Consider the following 17545-nt stretch of genomic DNA (forward strand, 5'->3'; position numbering starts at 1 on the left):
ACCAGAAGCAGGCTCTGGCCCGGAGGCACTTACCTAGAGGCACTTACCTGGACAAGCTCCAATCCAGCTGCCCAGCAGGAACCTTAGTCCCTGCTTTTCATGCCCCCACACATACTCAGAGCAGTTGTATGGGCCATATGTGTTGCTCTGAACTGAATGGTGAGAGCCTTGGGGAAGGATACTTCACATGCTGCGTGTCATGCAAACAATCCCTTGAACTATTGGCCAGAAACCAGCTAATGGGAGCTGCTGGAAGTGGGGGCAATGTGGGATGCCACCTCTCCTGGGCTCTCCCACCTCCCCAGTTCAGAAGCACATGTAGTCAGCTATTCTGAGGGCCAAGCAGGGCCAGATCCCATGGCTTGGCTGGCCAAATGTGGCCCCCGTGCTGTATTTTACTCGGCCCTGGTTTAGAGATTGAGATACTAGGGGGTGTGCTGGCCTGGAGGGATCTAACAGCTGCAGAGTCAGGTCTCTCCAGCTGGGTAGCTTTTACTGGCTGCCTCTGGGAGCAGCAGAGATGGAATGCTGCCACTGCCTGCTCCCTGGCAGCTGCCTGCCTCTGGCATCCTGCCTCCAGCCTGGTGTGGGGGTAGGGAGAATGGCCCTGGAACAGCTGTAACTTCAGTGTGTGTGGGGGGGGGGGGGGGCAATGCCCTCAAGTCCCCAACTCGGACCATGGGATCAGGGCTTCAGTCCCACAGGGGGCACCATGGGCCCCTTGAAAGGGCTGTTAGATCCCTGGTTGAGAATCTACTGTTTTATATGACATATACAGAGCTAGCCATCCTTTAGCTTTTAGAAAGTTCTCTTCACACCCTCTCAAAGACAAAAGTCTACTGGCTTGGTAGCCTTGGGACAGTCTGAAACCTTTATCTGTGAAGTCCAAAATTTAAAATTCAAGGTTTTGTAGCATGCATGGCTTAACATTCATACTAGGTTTTGTGGCTCTTGGTTCCTTCAACTTTGAGGTGGTGCTTGGTTTTCAAGAAGTCATGAGCAGACTGAAGTGTAATTCTAAAAAGGGGTTACTGCAGAGTCTGTCCCCCCAGGTGCTTTCAGCGAGGCTGTATCTACGCTACAGATGCTGTGGTAATGCTGTGTAGCTACATACTACAATGATGGAAAGGGTTTTCTATTGCTGTAGTTAGTTCACCTCTCTGACAGGTAGTAACTGTGGTTGATGGAAAAATTCTGTTGACTTAACTCTGTCTACACTGGAGCTTAAGTGGCTTAACTGCACCTCTGAAGGGTGAATGTTCCACACCACTGAACCGTGTAGGCCAGACTAAGTTTTTAGGGGTAGAGCAGGCCTGGGTCTTTGTGGCTTGTTAATGGGCTGTTAAGTTTACATTCTGTAATGATTATTAAGATGTGGGGGGGAGGGCGGGAAACTGTAGTTGTTTTGACCTGATCATGTTGCACTTTCCCTGATGGGGGGGGGGTGTGTGTGTGTGTGTGTGTGTGTGTAAAGAAACCAGCCTTAAAACCCTGAATGTTTATTTTCAAGGTGAGGTTTTTATATAAAGTGGAAACTATACGGGAGCTTAGCTTATGAACCCTACTAAAACATGTCACAATACAGCAGCCATTTTTTGAGTAACAAAAGAGACAGTCCTGTTCATGGTGCAACAAGAATAGTCCTTTTAAACAAAAAAAAAAAGGCTTCCTGGATGACCCTGTCTGTGCAGGCTTACAAGATCCACAACATAACAAGATCAGATATGCTTTCCGAACACATGGCAAAACATACAGCTTATCCTTCTTTTCTATGTTTGTTTAGTGCAAGTATACTTTTCTGTGCTCTCCTGGAGGACAGCAGCTTTGTTCTTTTCTACCATGCTAGGAGATCAACCGAGCAGCACCTCGAGAAATATAAACAAGCAAATGATTGTCTAGTATTCCTGACTTTAAATAGTTGCTATGTGTTTGTTCAGGATGGGGCGAGCAAGAAGAGGGGAAATGTAAGTGTCCACTGCAGATGCCTCAGTCCTTCGCATCTGAGCTTCTCTGCCTTTGTCTGATTAAAATATGGAACGTTCAAAGGTCAGTCTTGGTCTACTTTTTCTTCTGAGTTGCAAAGTTGGCCATAGATTTCTAAGCATCCCCTGCAAAGGAAGAGAGTAAGTTTAGGCCACCAACTCTAATTAAATAATGATCTGGAGAGTTAAGAAAGGAAGACATTATTTATGAAGAGAACCCTACTGCTGCACGGTACTCAGCAGTAGCATTGGACAGCAGCCAGTTTTGCTGACAAAGCACAAAGAACTGAGGTTTGCCTCCAGAAGGCAGATCAATGTGGTCATAGCGCAGTTTGACAAATGAGGAACTATTACTGTAGCAGAGAGCTGAATGGTGATGATATGCAGGCCACAGGAAAAAAAGCAGAAAACCCAAACTTTCAAATTTGGCTGCTGAGTTTTAGGTTTTCTGTTTATATGGCTTAATCCCCTAGTAAGTGGCCTATCTTTTAGGGGAGAACATCTGCAGTGTGTGTAAATACACAGGACTTCTGACTATTGGACAACAGTTATTTAGGTGCAGATGTAGATTTAAGAGCTTAAGATTTACTGTTTACATTTGAAAACATTGGTCTTTGAAACTTGTGATTTAGAACAATCTGTCCTTCATCTGTACTGTCCTGAAGTCTGTAGCTGTCTGATACCCATTCAAGAGGGTAAATACAACTGACCCCTCTGGAAGTCTTGAGAGGGACCAGAGATGAAACAGGCTAGGGGACTTAAATATCTCCCTCTTAAGAAAGGGCAATTCCCTGCTGTTGTCCTGAGGGAAGGAAACATGATCTATAGCTCAAATGGGGGAAGATTTTTCTGAAACTACAAAAGGGAGGAAAGATGGGGCAAATGAATGTCACAGTAAACAAGGAAAATTACCCCCTCCTTGGGCTGTATAGGATCTGGAGATTTTTTTAATGTGTCCCAATGTGCAAACTTTGAGCAGAAAGGCCGATGACTGTACTACTGCAAATAAACACACTTTTGTTTGAAGTTCTGGGATTTGTGGAGCAGTCCCATAATCTGAGGCACTTCTGGGGAAAAATCAGCAGTACACATTGAACCTCTCTAGTCTGGTACACTCTTGTCTGGCAAATCCGTTGTCCAGTATGATTTTAGTTAACCTGATGTCCACTTATGGGCATTGCTAAGTTTCTCGCAGTCCCATAAAGCTTGTTTACAGCCACAGGTCCTGCCTCTTGGTGTTCTGTGCTGTTGTTTAGCTTATTTACCCCAAATTTCTTGAGCCCACTAAGCAGTGGAAGTGTTGATAATGCTGCTAGACAATGTTGAACTCCTGTGGTTTGGCAAATTCTCTGGTTCGGCACTAGTCACGTTCCAAGGGTGTTGGACGAGAGATTCAATCAGTAGTGATATATTGACTAGGAGGGAGCTATTTTCCCCCTTGCATCTGTGGATACTCTCCATCGCCATGAACGTTTCCTAAACTTTTCCAAAACTGGGGCCTCCTTTAGGAAAATTGTTTCTCCAAGGGATAGACCTGTAGCAACACAGATACATTTTAATTTCTACCTGCCTCATATTGCTCTCTAGTAAATTACTTATGATTTCCAATCCCTGACTGATGCAAATTTGTATTGTACCTAGTTTTTATAGTACTCTCCATCAAGGTCTGCTTTGGTCTCCTGCTTGTGTGGGAGCTAAGAGTTTTAGGCTCTGACTCTACCCATTTCTAAGGCTGTCCTTGAAAACTACTTAAATCATTCTTTTTCTTTTTAGTGATGAAGCCATCTAGTATGGAAATGAACTCACTTGTAAATAGACAGCTCCTGGTGTAGGCTGGTCCTCAGCTCTTCCAATTCTTGGTTCTTGTGTTGCTGAAGTTTGACCTCATTTTTCAGCTCTCTGAGTCTCTCTTCCATCTCTTCCACCTGTTCCTGTGGGCCCCCCAAAAAATCTGATGTGTAATTCTGAAATGCAGTGCCTGTGGGATGAAGGTTAGTGTTGCCTAAACAGGGAGGCATGCGGGGAAGGAGGATTTATCTTGTTTACATCAGTATAGCAGGTCTGCCTGTTTACAGGATGGGTTTGCATAGTTACAGCTATACTGATGGCTACCCAGCCATTGATGAATTCCCCAGTATAGATAAGGAAGCTAGTGTGCCTAAGGGGGAAGTTGTGCTTTCGGCTTAATGTGCTAATGCATATTCAATAGGCTCATTGTGTATCTCTCAGAGCTGGAAGGGACCTCAAGAAGTCATCGAGTCCCATCCCCTGCACTCACTACAGGACCTATCACCATCCCTGACAGACTTTTTTTTTTTAAATCTAATGTACCCCAGACCCTTGAAAGTCTCTTAACCCTGGGCTTAGAAGGCCAATGCTCTGGCCATTAAGCTATCCACGTCTAGTTAAGGAGTGCAACTGTTAAAGTTGAGTATTTCTCAGCTCACAGTGCTGCTAGAATTTATAACTGAAGCATAATATAAACAGGCAAATTGTCTGAGTGTTTCGATGTGAGCTAATGCATATTTTTATCTTAACGTAAAATTGCCAGGATGTGAAGAGAAAATTAATGATGGAAGTATGCTCTGAGTTCTTGCGTGATGAGGAAATGTTTGAATCAATCTCAATAAACGTTGTCCTTTCAGAGCACTGAATGGGAAGAGAAATATAAAATGAAACGATGTAAGGCCATAAGCTGATCTGGACATAAATGGTCTCTGCGTATAGAGCCTGCAACATCTGTTGCCTTCATGCATGATCAGAAGAACTTGCCAAAAGCTTTTCAACAACAGTGTGCGGAAAGGGTGTAGGGATTGATTGATATCCAAGTCCAATTTTAGAAGTCACTGACTGTCTTGGCTTGCTTTAACTTAGTTGAAATGGGGATACAGTAAACTCTTTCATATCCAGCAGCCACGGGACCTGGAGATTGCATAAATTTTTTTCTTAATATCTAATCTTGTTTTTCGTATTGTTATGCATTGCTAGGTATACCTCTTTACCATTCAGAATATTTGAATATCCAGCAGAGTACTTTATTTACTAACAGTAGTATTGTACACAGTAAACTTATTGTATTTGTTTTATTCTCACTATACTGTACTTTTGGAAAACATAACTAAAATTTACTTATGGTTAAAATGCTGGTTATTTGGGAGTTCTAGATAATAGAATGCTGGATATGAAAGTGTTTACTGTAAATGAACTGTGGATTATCTTTACCTAAATGCACTCTAGGCATTTAATTGCTTTTCCTTTCCTTACCAAATGGGGGTGAAATGCTTTAACATTGGACATTTGCTGTAGTGTTTATAAATAACCTCTGGCAAGGGAGACAGCATGCCCCTATTGCAGGTTATGTGAGACTGTTAAGGCAGGAGGAAGTCAGCTAGGCAGTGCTTTCAGGGGGATCCAAAATATTAGGAAAACAGCTCTAAGAGGCCATTCAGGAAGGTTTTTACATTTAAAGGAGCACTAGCTTCATTTCATAGACAGCAGAGTCTATTAATAGCTATGTTAAGAAAAGCAAAGAGAACAATACTGAAAAAAGTACTGCCTGGGCCTTTAATGGCAGAAATTCTCCTCTTTGAATTGTGGGTTCAGGTTGTGTCTCAAAACCTATTCTAAAAACAGAAGAAAAGAGGAACTACTTTAAAGGCAGGGAAGGACTGTCTATCAGAGGAGAGATTAGTTGGACTATTATGTTTGAAAGATGAGTGTGATAGAGGTTTGGAAAAGGTCAGCTGTGGGCTTCTGTTTATCATCCATCATAACAGAACAAGAAGGAGGAAATGAAGACATCAGATATTAAAATGGAAAAGGAAAACTTACACCCCTCATTGAATTGTGGAATACATTGCTAAAAGAGGGTGTTACAAAGGACTTAGTAAGAGTCCGAGAAGTAATAGTTATTTAAATGAAGAAGAAGATCTGCCATTAAACCAACTGGAATACAAACATGTTTGAGGCATAAACTGACCACTAGCTGCATTTGCTTAGAAAGAAATTCCTTTTCCTTTCCATCCCCCTGAGCAGGTTATTGCCTAAGTTGCCCTAATGAAGGTTTAAATCTCTCTGAAGCTTCTGATGTTGACCATTGGAGGATACAGGATGGACCATTGGCAATCCAATATGGCAATTTGTAGGAACCTTATTGCTCGCTCTTGGCAGGGAGAAAATCTCTCTATTGAGACAAAAGTTGATGGGTCTTCCTGTCAACATCAGTAGTTTACTATTAACAGTATATTTGGTTTAGACATTTTAAATGCCAATAGGATGATAGAATAAATAACAGGCCTGGACCCCTTAAAGCTTTATAAACTCACCAGCACCTGGAACTAACTCCCGAAGCAGGCAGGGTACTCTGAATACTACTGTTGTCATAGCAGCTCCTCTCATTGGGCTTCCATATTCATAATATAGTGAAGCTATTAAATACTTATCTGGTGGGCTGAAGTAGAAATGTAATGTGGTGATCTGCTGCAAGTTGGACTCTTTGGATGCATCTTTCTCTGATCATGATGTGCTTATTTCAGCATACTTAGTTAAGGCAGAAAAATCTGCAGCTGTGTGCAGTACATACTTGTAAGCTAGTGTGTATCTATAAACTGGATATGTAGTGTTGTCCTTTTGGTTCCAGGATATTATAGACAAGGTGGGAGAGGTAATATCTCTTATTGGGCCAGCTTCTGTTGGTATGAGAGAAACTTTCAAGCTCACACAGAGCTTTTCCTCAGGTCCTGTGTAAACTCAAAATCTCTCTCTCTCTCTCTCTCTGCGCCTATGTAACTGGATATACTACTATAGTATATATTAAAAAATGTACAAATCCTCTGTTGCTACAGTGAAGTCAGGAGTTTCACTAAATTATGGCAGATCTGTTTCTCGTGGTTTCTAATAGGTTAGTCAAAGCTTGGAAGCTTTTAAAAAGCAAATTTTTAGCAGTTTTGTCTTTGGCATCTGATTCAAATGGAAATGTCTAAGAACAGCTGCAAGTTTAAAAATTAGCAGCCTTTGTCAGTACACAACTTCATAAGATTTAAACTAACTCTTTATCACATGCATGTTCACCGCCAAACTCACAATGGCGTGGTCCTTCATTACGATTTGTTTTTCAAGTTACAAAGCTAAAGTTATTTTTGCTTCACTGTGTTTCTCACATTGTTCTAGCTGGGGACCAACTTTGTTGTTTGGAGATGTTGTCTAGTTGCTTCATTTGAAGAGGAAAGCCATAACCGGTCAGGTTAAACGTCTCTCCTCTGGCAACATCCGTAATGCGGCATGATTTTAGTTAGCTGGAAGACCACTTATGGGTGTGGCAGAGTTTCCTGCAGTCCCACAAAGGTGGTTCACAGCCACTGATCCTGGCTCTCAGTGTTCTGGGATGTTGTTGATCTGTAATTTACCCCTAAATGTCTTCTAAGAACCCAGTAAACCATGGAGGTGGTGGTAATGAAGCTAGATCATGGTTTCCCAAACTAGGAGGCATGCTGAAATTCCGGGGGGCGGGGGGTGCGAGACAACCCAGCCGACCCCCCCCCCCCCCCCGCAATCATTCCCCCACCTAAAGAAAAATCCGGCCTTTGCTTCTGGCTCTCGGCCCCTGCCATTTGATGCGGGCAACCCAGCGCTGCCACTATAAAAAGCAGGCAGTCGGCAAAGACCACATGGAGCTATTAGCCTCCTGCAAAGGGGAGTGAGTGTGGGTTGGGGAGGGAAGGGGAAGGAGGAGGAGGAGGATGGGAATAGATATGAGCTGGGGGTGCCTGGCTTGGGGGAGGGGGATGGAGTGAGTGGGGGACTGGGGGTATCTGGCTTTGGGGGATGGGAGGGGCTTGGGCAGGGGAGCTCGGGCAACTGGCCCCAGCATTGCAGGGTTGGGCAGCTCGGGCTGGCGGGCAGGCGGCTGGCCTCAGCGCTGCGGGGCTCAGTCTGCTTGGATGAGTGGCTCTGGCAGCACAGGGCTTGGGTGGGCAAGTAGCTGGTGCGGGCAGCTCTCATGGCTGGCATGGGGCTCCGGCACCCGGCCAGATGGGGCTGCACCAGGCACCCACGAGGTGCCAAGAAAAACTATTTGTATTTCTTTTTAATTTCAAATAACACTTTTCTATCAATTTTTTGTGTTTACTTTAACTTACGAATTGAATTTTTTGTTAAAAGGGAGTTGGAGGATGGTAAATAAGAGGTGGGGGGCATGAGGGTTTCTCAGAAATCAACAGCAGGACATGATGCCGAAAAGTTTGGGAACCACTGTGCTAGACAATATTGACCTTCTGAGGTCTGGCAAATTCTCTAGTCCAGTACCATCAGGTCCCAAGGGTGCCAGCTTAGAGAGGTTCAACCTGTAGAAGAATATTTTCTTTGATTCCCATGGTTATGAATCCCTAAAAATATTGCCTGGTGTCCTCTTTATTTCTAACCTCTCTCTTCTGCCTGCCTAGCAGCTGCCATTGCTCTGCCTTGTCTCTGTCAAGCGGAGGGGACAGGACATCTGTCTTTTTTGGGCTACTAAGTGTATTAGCAAGTAGAGGATGTCTGACTTTATTACCCCTGTTTTTTCCCTGTCATCTTTTCTCTTGACTCTGATTGCCGGGTCTTCTATATCCTAGTTTCCACAGGTTTCAAAGTAAGATTCCCAACTCTCATGTGTAAGGTATCTGTCTAGTACCAATCACTGTAATACGCAGTTGCAGAATTGAGGAGAGAGACCACTGACAAGGAAGCAGCACAGACCAGACCTAGACTAGAATGATGTCTAAGCTAAATTATAGATCTGTAAAGCATACCCTGTACTGGAGAACTTCTTCGTCCCGTTTTTGCTTAATGAGCATGATCTGTTCTTCCAGACTTCTGCTCTGCAGCCGCAGCCTGCTGGCCTCTCCCTGCAGTGGTCGCAGTGCCTCCTTCAGCCCCTGAATCTCTCCCTGTGTTTGTTGCAAAGCTTTAGCACTAGCTTCTCTCCTTTCTAAAAGGCACATGAGCTGTGGCTCATAGTGTTTCTCCAGGCCCTGGCGGCTCTCTGCCACAAAACTCTCAAATTCCATGGAAAGCCTTCGGCTCTCCTGCAAGTAACATCTGTCCCTCGGATGCTGAGGCATCTCCAGGTGCTGCCGAAACTGTTCCTTTTGTTTTTCGCAAGTATCTCTCAGCTGCATTATTTCCTCTGAGAGCTGACTGACTCTGGTTTCCAGTTCGTCCTGATAGATCGCATGTTGGGCCAGGTCATGCCGTCTGGTTTCCAGCTGGTACTGGCAAGCCACACACTCTCGGGTCACCTTGAACAGCTTCTTCTTGACCTGTCGGATCTCGTTTCTCAGATTGTCCCTCTCCAGCTCCACCTTGGCCTGCAGTCTGTAGGCTGCCAGTATTGCCTCGTGAGCTTGTCTGATTTCTTCAAGGGCAGGCTCCCGGAGCAGTGTGAGTTCCTGGATGAGGCTATCCCTCTCCTCCTCCAGCTGTTCCACTGCTTCAATGCATTCCTGGAAACACTCACCTAGCTCCTCCATGCTCAGAGTCAGGGGCTCTGCAATATCTAGATCTAAGGGAGCGTCTGTGCCATCATCTTGTTGCTGCAAGGGCGCCTCTGTGATACTCTGCTCCTGAGGGGCACCTGAATCTTCCACGTTCAGCCCCGGAGCAGCGTTTGTGACATCCATGTTTAGCTCCAAGGGGCCATGCGCAACCTCAGATTCCAACAGAGTATCTGTATCCTTTCCCTCAGTCTCTAAAGATGTACCTTTGTCGCTCGCATGCTGCTCCAAAGGAGGCTCTGAAGCTGCCATTGGGTCCCTGGAAATGAGAGAGGAAGTGTGAATCAGAAAAACATTCACTGCAAGGTGAATGCTTAAGGAATGGTTCCTCAGATGGATTCCTCTGAACCAGGAACCTAAATGGTGCATTAAGCTAAGCACCTGCTTTCACTTCAGGGCCCCATCTCAGCTGCTCTTAGCTGCCTTTGCATTTTTAAGACACTCCTCTTGTCCTTCACAAGAGATCATGCTGTTGGAAGCGGCTTGTGAGTTTAGCACAAAGGCTACACTACTGGCTGGTATTGATGCATAATCTTGCAACGTTTTAGGTTTGACAAATAAGGTGACTCTGATTCAGATGGACCGGGAAGAAGAGAGTCATAGTAATAATTTTAAAAACCAGCTGCCATTCCAGTGGTACCCAGGCTCCCAGAAGTGGAGAGCTGCTTGTTCATCCAGTGGAATTGCAAGGAATTATTGAGTAAGCAGCCATGACAACACAGTGCAGTATTCAACTACCATGACTGGCCATACAGTAACATTTAACTAATGATCCAAACTGCTACCCCATGGCAGGATGTGACCAGTGACTGACTGCTGAAACACTGGCACATGGACTCTACAGCGACTGTTGCATTGTAAATATCAGGGTAGATAAACCCTCTCACTTTACAGCAGTTGGTACTAAGATGGTGTTTCTGATCCCTCCTTGTTATCTCACAGGGACTAGACAAAATAGTCCTGCTCCACTTACTTCAGGCTGCCTTACGCCATGAACACAGAGCATCCTACTTCAATGTCTGACTGTGGCTCTGTGTAACTCTAGGCTAAAGGGGCTTGTGCTGGCAGAGGTTGAGTGTGGAAACACCCCTCTTGTCTGTACTTGGTACGTGAGCTGGTAGCTAGATGCTGTAGTGATGGGTGCACTAGACATGCCTAAACTCATATTATTGCTTGCCAAACTGAGTTTGTCATGTTTTAGAATTGAAGCTCTTTGAGGCCTGGACTGTTCTTCTATTCAGTGTATGTATCACAGTCCCCAGCATTGGTTACGATGCTGAGCTGCTACAATAACACACATTATGTATTCCTGTCTCTTTCCTGCTGCCATGCTGTGACTAGAATTTGTGTGTTAAAGTCTGTATCTCTTATTTGTAGGAGAGAATTTACTACTCTGAGAGCTAGAAAGTCAAATGAAGTTTTTACTAGATACTGTTGCACTGAGAACTTGTATACAAAATCTCAGGCAGACAGGAATTTATACTGCCGAGTTTTAGATTCCCAAGTAAAACCTGCCTGTGTTTCAGCTATGTTGACAGAGCCTCTGAGGGAGGGAATGTGCTGTTAGCTGACATGCAGGCTCTCCGAGATGGTTGAGGATGGAGTACAACATTTTAACACAGTAGAGAAACTTCAGCTTTCCCAGAAGGGTTTCTTAACTTGCCTCTGCAGCTGTGAGCTGCCCCAGAATGTCGTGGATGAATGATGAGTCCCTAAGATACCTTATTACAAAATGCTTCACTCATAACTAGATTAAGCACCTGTGTATTGGGTCATGAGGAGAGAGAGATCTAGTGCAAAAAGGTAGTTACACTGTTTTTTTTTTTTAAAAATACACGCCCTAGAATGGATTCAGTAGGGAAGCTGCAACCACGCCCAATTTGGAGTAGAGTTGGAGAGGAAGAAAGCACGCTGGCTGCCAGCATGGATCTGAGCTAAGGTCTAGTCATCCTGAAATAAATTAACATAGGCGGGCACAATAACACCGCTCTCCTTGCGTCGCTAAAACAATTCTAAGATGAGAGAGAACAGATTATTTTCATGGATACTCTCCCTCTTGCCAAATAAGGCAGTTTTCTGAAATCATGACACATCCCTAGCCTCAGAAGCAGAGTGAGTTCTTTTTATTTCCCATGGGGAAAGGGGAGAGACTCATGAACAGGTGAGGACAAAAGCAGAGCCATTTTTCAGCTGGAACCAGCAACTTTTTGGCTACTCAAACTCCTTGGTGCTCAACTGCATGTGTGGAACTGAAGTCAGGAAATTACATGTAGCCCAGCTGGTCCTGCTGTTGCAGGATTTAATGTTCAAACAGGTCAGCTGGCTGAGACCAAACTCTGCAGTCACACCCTTCCAGATCTGGGCGTAGAGATTCATACCCACTCATGATGCCAACCCTCTTATTTGTGTGGGGATACACACTTGCACGTGCGCACACACAAACAGAATTATATTTCTACTTTGCAAGAGGAATCTCTTACCTGGCAGGTTACATACCTTGCTTGTGGTCCCATGGCGAAGTACACTCTTCAGCACAGACTGGAGCGTCTGATAGTCCCAACCTGCATGTATCACTAAGGCAAGCTCTTGGCAGGTATTGGAATCCTATGATGTGAATGAAGCATCTCCCTGTGGGAGCCATGCTGCCCTGTGTTCTGAGCAGAGCTGCTGGGCATTCTGAGTTAATCCCCTGCACACAGGATAAAAGTGGCTCTGCTCAGGGAAGACCCCTTCCCAGCTCTCCACATATGCTACCTTTACTCTAACTGGTCCCAGACAAGGGAATAGCACAGCCCCAATTTGCAATTGTTAGCTCTCACCTTTCTCTCCGGGAGCCCAGTTCCTCGTGCTCTGGACTGGACATGGGTCTAGCATGGGAGTGTGTATTTGCTATTAATAAACTGTTAGAAACCAGAGCCCGCTGGCCTCCAAGCAGCACTCCCCCTTTCTTTGCCTGGACACCAGCTGCAGTGCCAGCTGCATGCAGGCTGACACTGGATCCCTCCCAGCCTGGTTAGGGAGGAGGAAGAGGGCGGAGAAAGAGAGAGCTGGCTTCTTGCTCCAGATCGTTTTTTAGCGGGCGGCAAGTGTTGGCAAATGGAGCTGGGTCCTTCTAGAAGTCAAAGGCAGGTTATGAGCCAGGCGTCTGGATCTAAAGGAAAGCCCATCCTGGGGAGGTAGTTGCAGGATTGACCCAGTTCAAAACTGAGCATAAGCTCTGGGCTGCTGTGCTCTTTTCTTCTGTGTGTTTTCTAAAACAGATTTGAAGCGATGGTTTTCTTTGTGCAGCCTTAAGCCCGCCCCTTCACTGTCCTTATTGGGCCCTCTGCCCTGATTGGCACAATGCTTTTGCCATCCGGGTCCAACTATGGGGATGCTTGTGCAGAGACATAGCTGTCTGATGATCAGTATGTGAGAGAGCAGATGGAGTGGAACAGGGGTGGGAGCTGCTGGAGGGAAGGATATAAGGGTTTGTGATGTCCCTTCCGAGCTCTTGGCTTGTGATCTGTTTTAGTTGATTGGAATAGAAAACACTGATATATTTTTAAAAACCACCAAATCACTTAAAACCATCTTGTTGAGATTGAATGGGTTTTAGGGAAGGGGCACTGACTGCTGCTGTGGCCAGGATGTAGGTCTTTGTGTCAGGACTCCTGGGTTGTACTCCTACATCTAGAGCAGGGGTGGGGAACCCCCATGGCTTGCCTGGATCTGGCCCCGGGGCTCTGGGCTCACCTCCCCAGTGTCCAGCCCATGGCTGGGTGTGGGTTATGGCGTACCAAGCCTTGCAGGCTGGAGTCAGGAAAGCTTGGGACACATCCAGCCCACAGGCTGCCTGGTGGAGGCAGGAAGTGGTGCTGCGCTTCCCTGTGCCGCCGCCTCCCCTCGCTGGGGGAATGGCAGTGCAGCGCTGCCTGGAGAGGTTTTTCCCTGAGGCTCTGGTCACAGTTCTGCCCAGTCAGAGCAGCAGTGGGTGGGAGGGTGCATGGGAGTGGCAGGAGAATTGTACCAGGTAAGTGCTCCCTCACCAACCACACCCTGCACCCCTCCCCTTACTCTTGCACCCTTGCCCCCCACCTGCTCTGGCCCCCCAGGCCCCCCAGCCTGCTCCTGCAACTTCTCACCCTCCCAGACCCTCAGCCTGCTCCTGCCCAGACCTGATTCCTCAAGCCTGCTTCCTGAACCTCCCACACTGAACCCCTTGTTTTTGGCCCCAAACCAGAGCCAAGGGAGGCCCACAAAATCTACTTGCCCAGGTCCCCCTACACTCTGCAGCTGAGCTGCAAGGGGAACGAGGGAAGCATCTGTTTTGTTTTTCAGCTGGGGACCACGTCAAGTGAGGGTTTCTATTGTTTGGGTTGTGTGCTTTTGCTTCTCACTTGTGTGGCAGACTGACTTTTTTTTCCTGTGGGTCAGTGGCCCCTGACACAAAAAAAAGTTCCTCACCCTGATCTAGTCACTGTAGGTAACATTTTAAAAACCACCTAAATCATTTAGGAGCCTAAGTTCACCTGCCATTCAATGAGATTTAGGCCCTGTAAATGCCTTGTGACCATGAGGTACAGTTAGGGCATTGCAGCTCTGCCACTATAGCACATTAGTATAGAAACTTCTCACAGGGATGGAAGGAGGTTTTCTGCCACTGTATTTAATCCACCCCCTCGAAGCATGGGGGCTTTTACACTGGGACTTAGATTGACTTAACCCTTTGGGTGTGAATTTTTCATGCTTTTGAATATAACGTCGATCTCGTGTGCCCAATAATTTTTGATGGGACACACCAAGAATTTGGTAAGTGGTAAAGAGCTGCACTCTTCTGTGATATTCACAGAGGACGTACAGGGTCTGGGATGGAGGTTGGGTGCAGAAAGGAGCTCTGGGTAGGGTATTGGGGTGAAGGAGGGGATGTGGGATTCAGGAAGGGGCATGGGTGCAGGAGAGGCTTTGGACCAAGGGCAGGGGTGCAGAGTCTGGGAGGGAGTTGTGACTAAGGACAAGGGTGCAGGAGGAGGTACAGGAGTTTGGGTTGAGAGCCTGGGTTGTGGGAGGGGACAGGGTGCCTGTTGCAGGCTTTGGTTGGGAGGCATTTGCCCCAGGTAGCATCCGGCCAGCAGGACCCTCAGGCAAACCCCCTGCATGCCACTTAAAGTGGATGGCTTTGGGGGCTATGTGAATCTCTACAGTGCAGCACCCCTTGTGGGGGGCTCTGCACCCTGCCTGTGCCATGAGAACAGCCTAGTCATCTCCAATTGGTCAGAAACTGGCCAATGGGAGTTGTGAGATTGTGCTGGGGGCAGGAGCAGTGCACCAGGGCCTCACAGAGATGTGCATGGGTCCTGCAGCTGTCAACTTTGCAGGGTGTGCAGGGGCTGGCTGCAGGATGGTGGCAGGCCAGATCTGGCAGTTTGATGGGTCATATCCAGCCCACAGTCCATCTTTTGTCTGCACCTGATCTCAGTCGATTAGCATTTTAGGATGTGACCAGGGCTTAGACTTTGGCCAGGTCTAGACTTAAAATTTAGGTTGACCCAGGTATGTCATTCAGGGATATGAAAATATTATATGTCTGAGTAATGTAGTTAAGCTGATATGACTCCAGGGATAGCCAGCACTTGGTCAACAGAGAAATTCTTCCATCAGCATAGTCTCTTGGGGGTGGTGACTTAATAACAGCAGCAGAGAGCCCCTCCTATTGCGGTAATGGTGGCTACACCAAAGTGGTCAGTGGTGTGGCTGTAGTGTTTCTAGTGCAGTGTCTACACTACAGATGTTAGGCAGCATCTCTGTCAGTCGGTGATCCAAGAAAGTACAATCCCGGACTGACTGGCAGCTGTGCTGGCAAAAGTCTGTAGTGTGCACACAACCTTACTAGCAAGACTGTACTTCATTGAGTTGGCTTGTGTTACTCATGGCCAAGTAGATTTACCACTCCAGTGCAAAGTTGTGGCTATGCTGGATCTTTGCCAGTATAGCTGTGGCTACGCTGGATCTTTACTGAGAGCTTTACTGGTATTGTATACTTGTATGTCTGTACTGATAAAATGCTCCTAATGTAGACATAACTTTAGGGTCCTTAGTCACTTAAACATGTTGGGAATTTCTCTCCTTTTGTCTTTTTGCCTCTCAGTCCCCATGTGTAAACAGGGATAGACTAATGACTATGGCAAAGCAACTCATAATCTGCTGGTCAGAAGTAATGAGATAAGCACCAGGTGCTGCTATTATTAGGAATAAAGTTCTCTCTTCTTTGCCCCAGCCCTTCAGTCTTGCCTGCTCAGCTAGACAGTAACATTTGCTGTACCAGCCTGTGCAGCCTCCACCTGCTGTGACAGTGATGCTTTCCCTGGCCTTTAGAATGTGAACCCTTGTTTCAAGTTTGCATTCTTTCAAATATATTTGCACTTACTAACATTTAATACTAATATAAGTGCTCCGTTAAAGCTTAATCTCTTTGGAAATGTGGCTGAGTGTAACACAGAGGGCAGATGAGCAGTGCTCCCTGTTTTTTTTTTTTCTCCAATCCAGCTGTGGAATAAATTTATGTGCACCAATGCATGTGGATGTGCAGCACTACCACAGTCTGCCACCTGTGGGCACTCTCCTGATCAACTGGGAGGTGTTTGAATCTCTGCTGCGTGGTTGGCCAAGTGCTCACCTCACAGGGAACAATAGAGATGAGCCAAGCTGTGTTAACCAGGTTCTGCTGCCTTTCTAGTGGTGGTGAATCTTAGCCTCAGTCCCTAACCTGACAGCTGTCTCTCCCCCTCCACATTACCAGCTGCAGCAAGTTCAGAAGTGGAAGACAGCACTAGCTACTCTCTAATGGGGATTGCATAAGCCTGTGGTGGTCTTCCCAGCATGAAGGAGTGCTCTATAACATCAATAAAGGAGTGGAAAGATTAAACTTGATATAGAAAGGTTGTCACAAGGTATAAATAGCCACAGGAAGAAGTATCAGATAGGCCATTCTGTAAGTGGCCAAAGTTTACCCTTTGCATTTGTGACCTGACAAGTTGGAGGCAAGTTTCTGTTTTTGGCTTAACTTGGCTCGTTTTTAATGCCCCTCCCTCTTGCAATGAGGAGTTTTGTTGTGTTTCTTTGAGACGTTTTTAGCCTCACAAATGATTTCTCAACACCTTCTCTGAGACTGTCAAGTCTTGACAACCCTGCATTCTTACTGTATCCAGAGGCCTTGCAATCTGTGCGCCTTTCCATTACAAAAGTACAAATAATCGGTAAATCGAGCAATCATCTGCAGTGGGAACTAAATCAGATCTTACCTTTGCTGTGCCACCCCTGTTCGCGCCCAGTCCTTCACATCCTCCCCAGCAGCTGCTAGCTGGCTCTGCTTATCTACCAAGCAACACCCACCACGCTCTTGAAACATTCATAAATGTCAATGTAGTCTCAAACGCCCGCTTCCCCCAGTCTTGCTAATCCTCCCTAGTACAAGGATCATGTTACCATCCTTGTTTGCCTTTGAGTGCCAGTGGAATCAGGGTTAAGGATTGCCAGCATAAGCCCTGAAGGAAGCACAAGTTTAAAAGTGACATTTTTGTTAAAAAAGGAAAGTTGTTTTTAATCAGTACAGTCCACACTCCCTCCCCCACCTCTCCCAAAACTCCTGTTTGTGGAGTGCCTTTTGACTCAATAGCACAGGAATGCTATTAACTTGAGCAAGTTGTGTGTGTATATAACTATATAACTATCCAAAGCTGCCAGGGGATAAAACCTGTGGGTCATGGTACTGGGTAGAAAAAGCCTTGTATGGGATGAAATTAAAAAAGGTTACTTCTGAAGTGCCAACTTCACACCTCTTTCTGATTTATCTGCTCAATAGTTCAGGGGAGAGAAGAATGTGGAAAAAGTTCAGCTGCGCTTTCCCTCTGGCAAGCGGGTGCAGCTCTGTTCCTGTTGGTGGTCTGTTTGAGTATACCTAGGCAACAGTCATCTAGAGTGTCACCAGGAGGGGAAGGGGCATTACATCTGATATGCCCAGGGCTGCTAATACAATGCAACTTGTTACAGCAAATC

General features: G+C 46.1%; 1 protein-coding gene across 4 annotated transcripts; it reads right to left on the bottom strand.

Annotated features, from left to right (window-relative positions):
• Positions 1–1498: 1498 nt before the first annotated feature.
• On the bottom strand, positions 1499–16851 carry SYNC (syncoilin, intermediate filament protein). 4 transcript variants are annotated; one of them, XM_074976245.1, is made up of 4 exons: positions 16792–16851; positions 8768–9770; positions 3789–3913; positions 1499–2108 (listed from the first exon to the last, which is right to left on the bottom strand). In XM_074976245.1, exons 2-4 carry the CDS (start codon positions 9761–9763, stop codon positions 2048–2050), a joined length of 1182 nt encoding a protein of 393 aa, XP_074832346.1. In that variant the 5' UTR covers positions 9764–9770; positions 16792–16851; the 3' UTR covers positions 1499–2047. The 4 variants fall into 4 exon arrangements, with proteins under 4 accessions (XP_074832346.1, XP_074832342.1, XP_074832343.1 ...); XM_074976241.1 differs by lacking the exon at positions 16792–16851 and adding an exon at positions 12331–12736; XM_074976242.1 differs by lacking the exon at positions 16792–16851 and adding an exon at positions 12008–12736.
• Positions 16852–17545: the final 694 nt, after the last annotated feature.

The sequence above is a fragment of the Carettochelys insculpta genome, chromosome 24 (genome assembly GCF_033958435.1).
Source record: "Carettochelys insculpta isolate YL-2023 chromosome 24, ASM3395843v1, whole genome shotgun sequence".
NCBI lineage: Eukaryota > Metazoa > Chordata > Testudines > Carettochelyidae > Carettochelys > Carettochelys insculpta.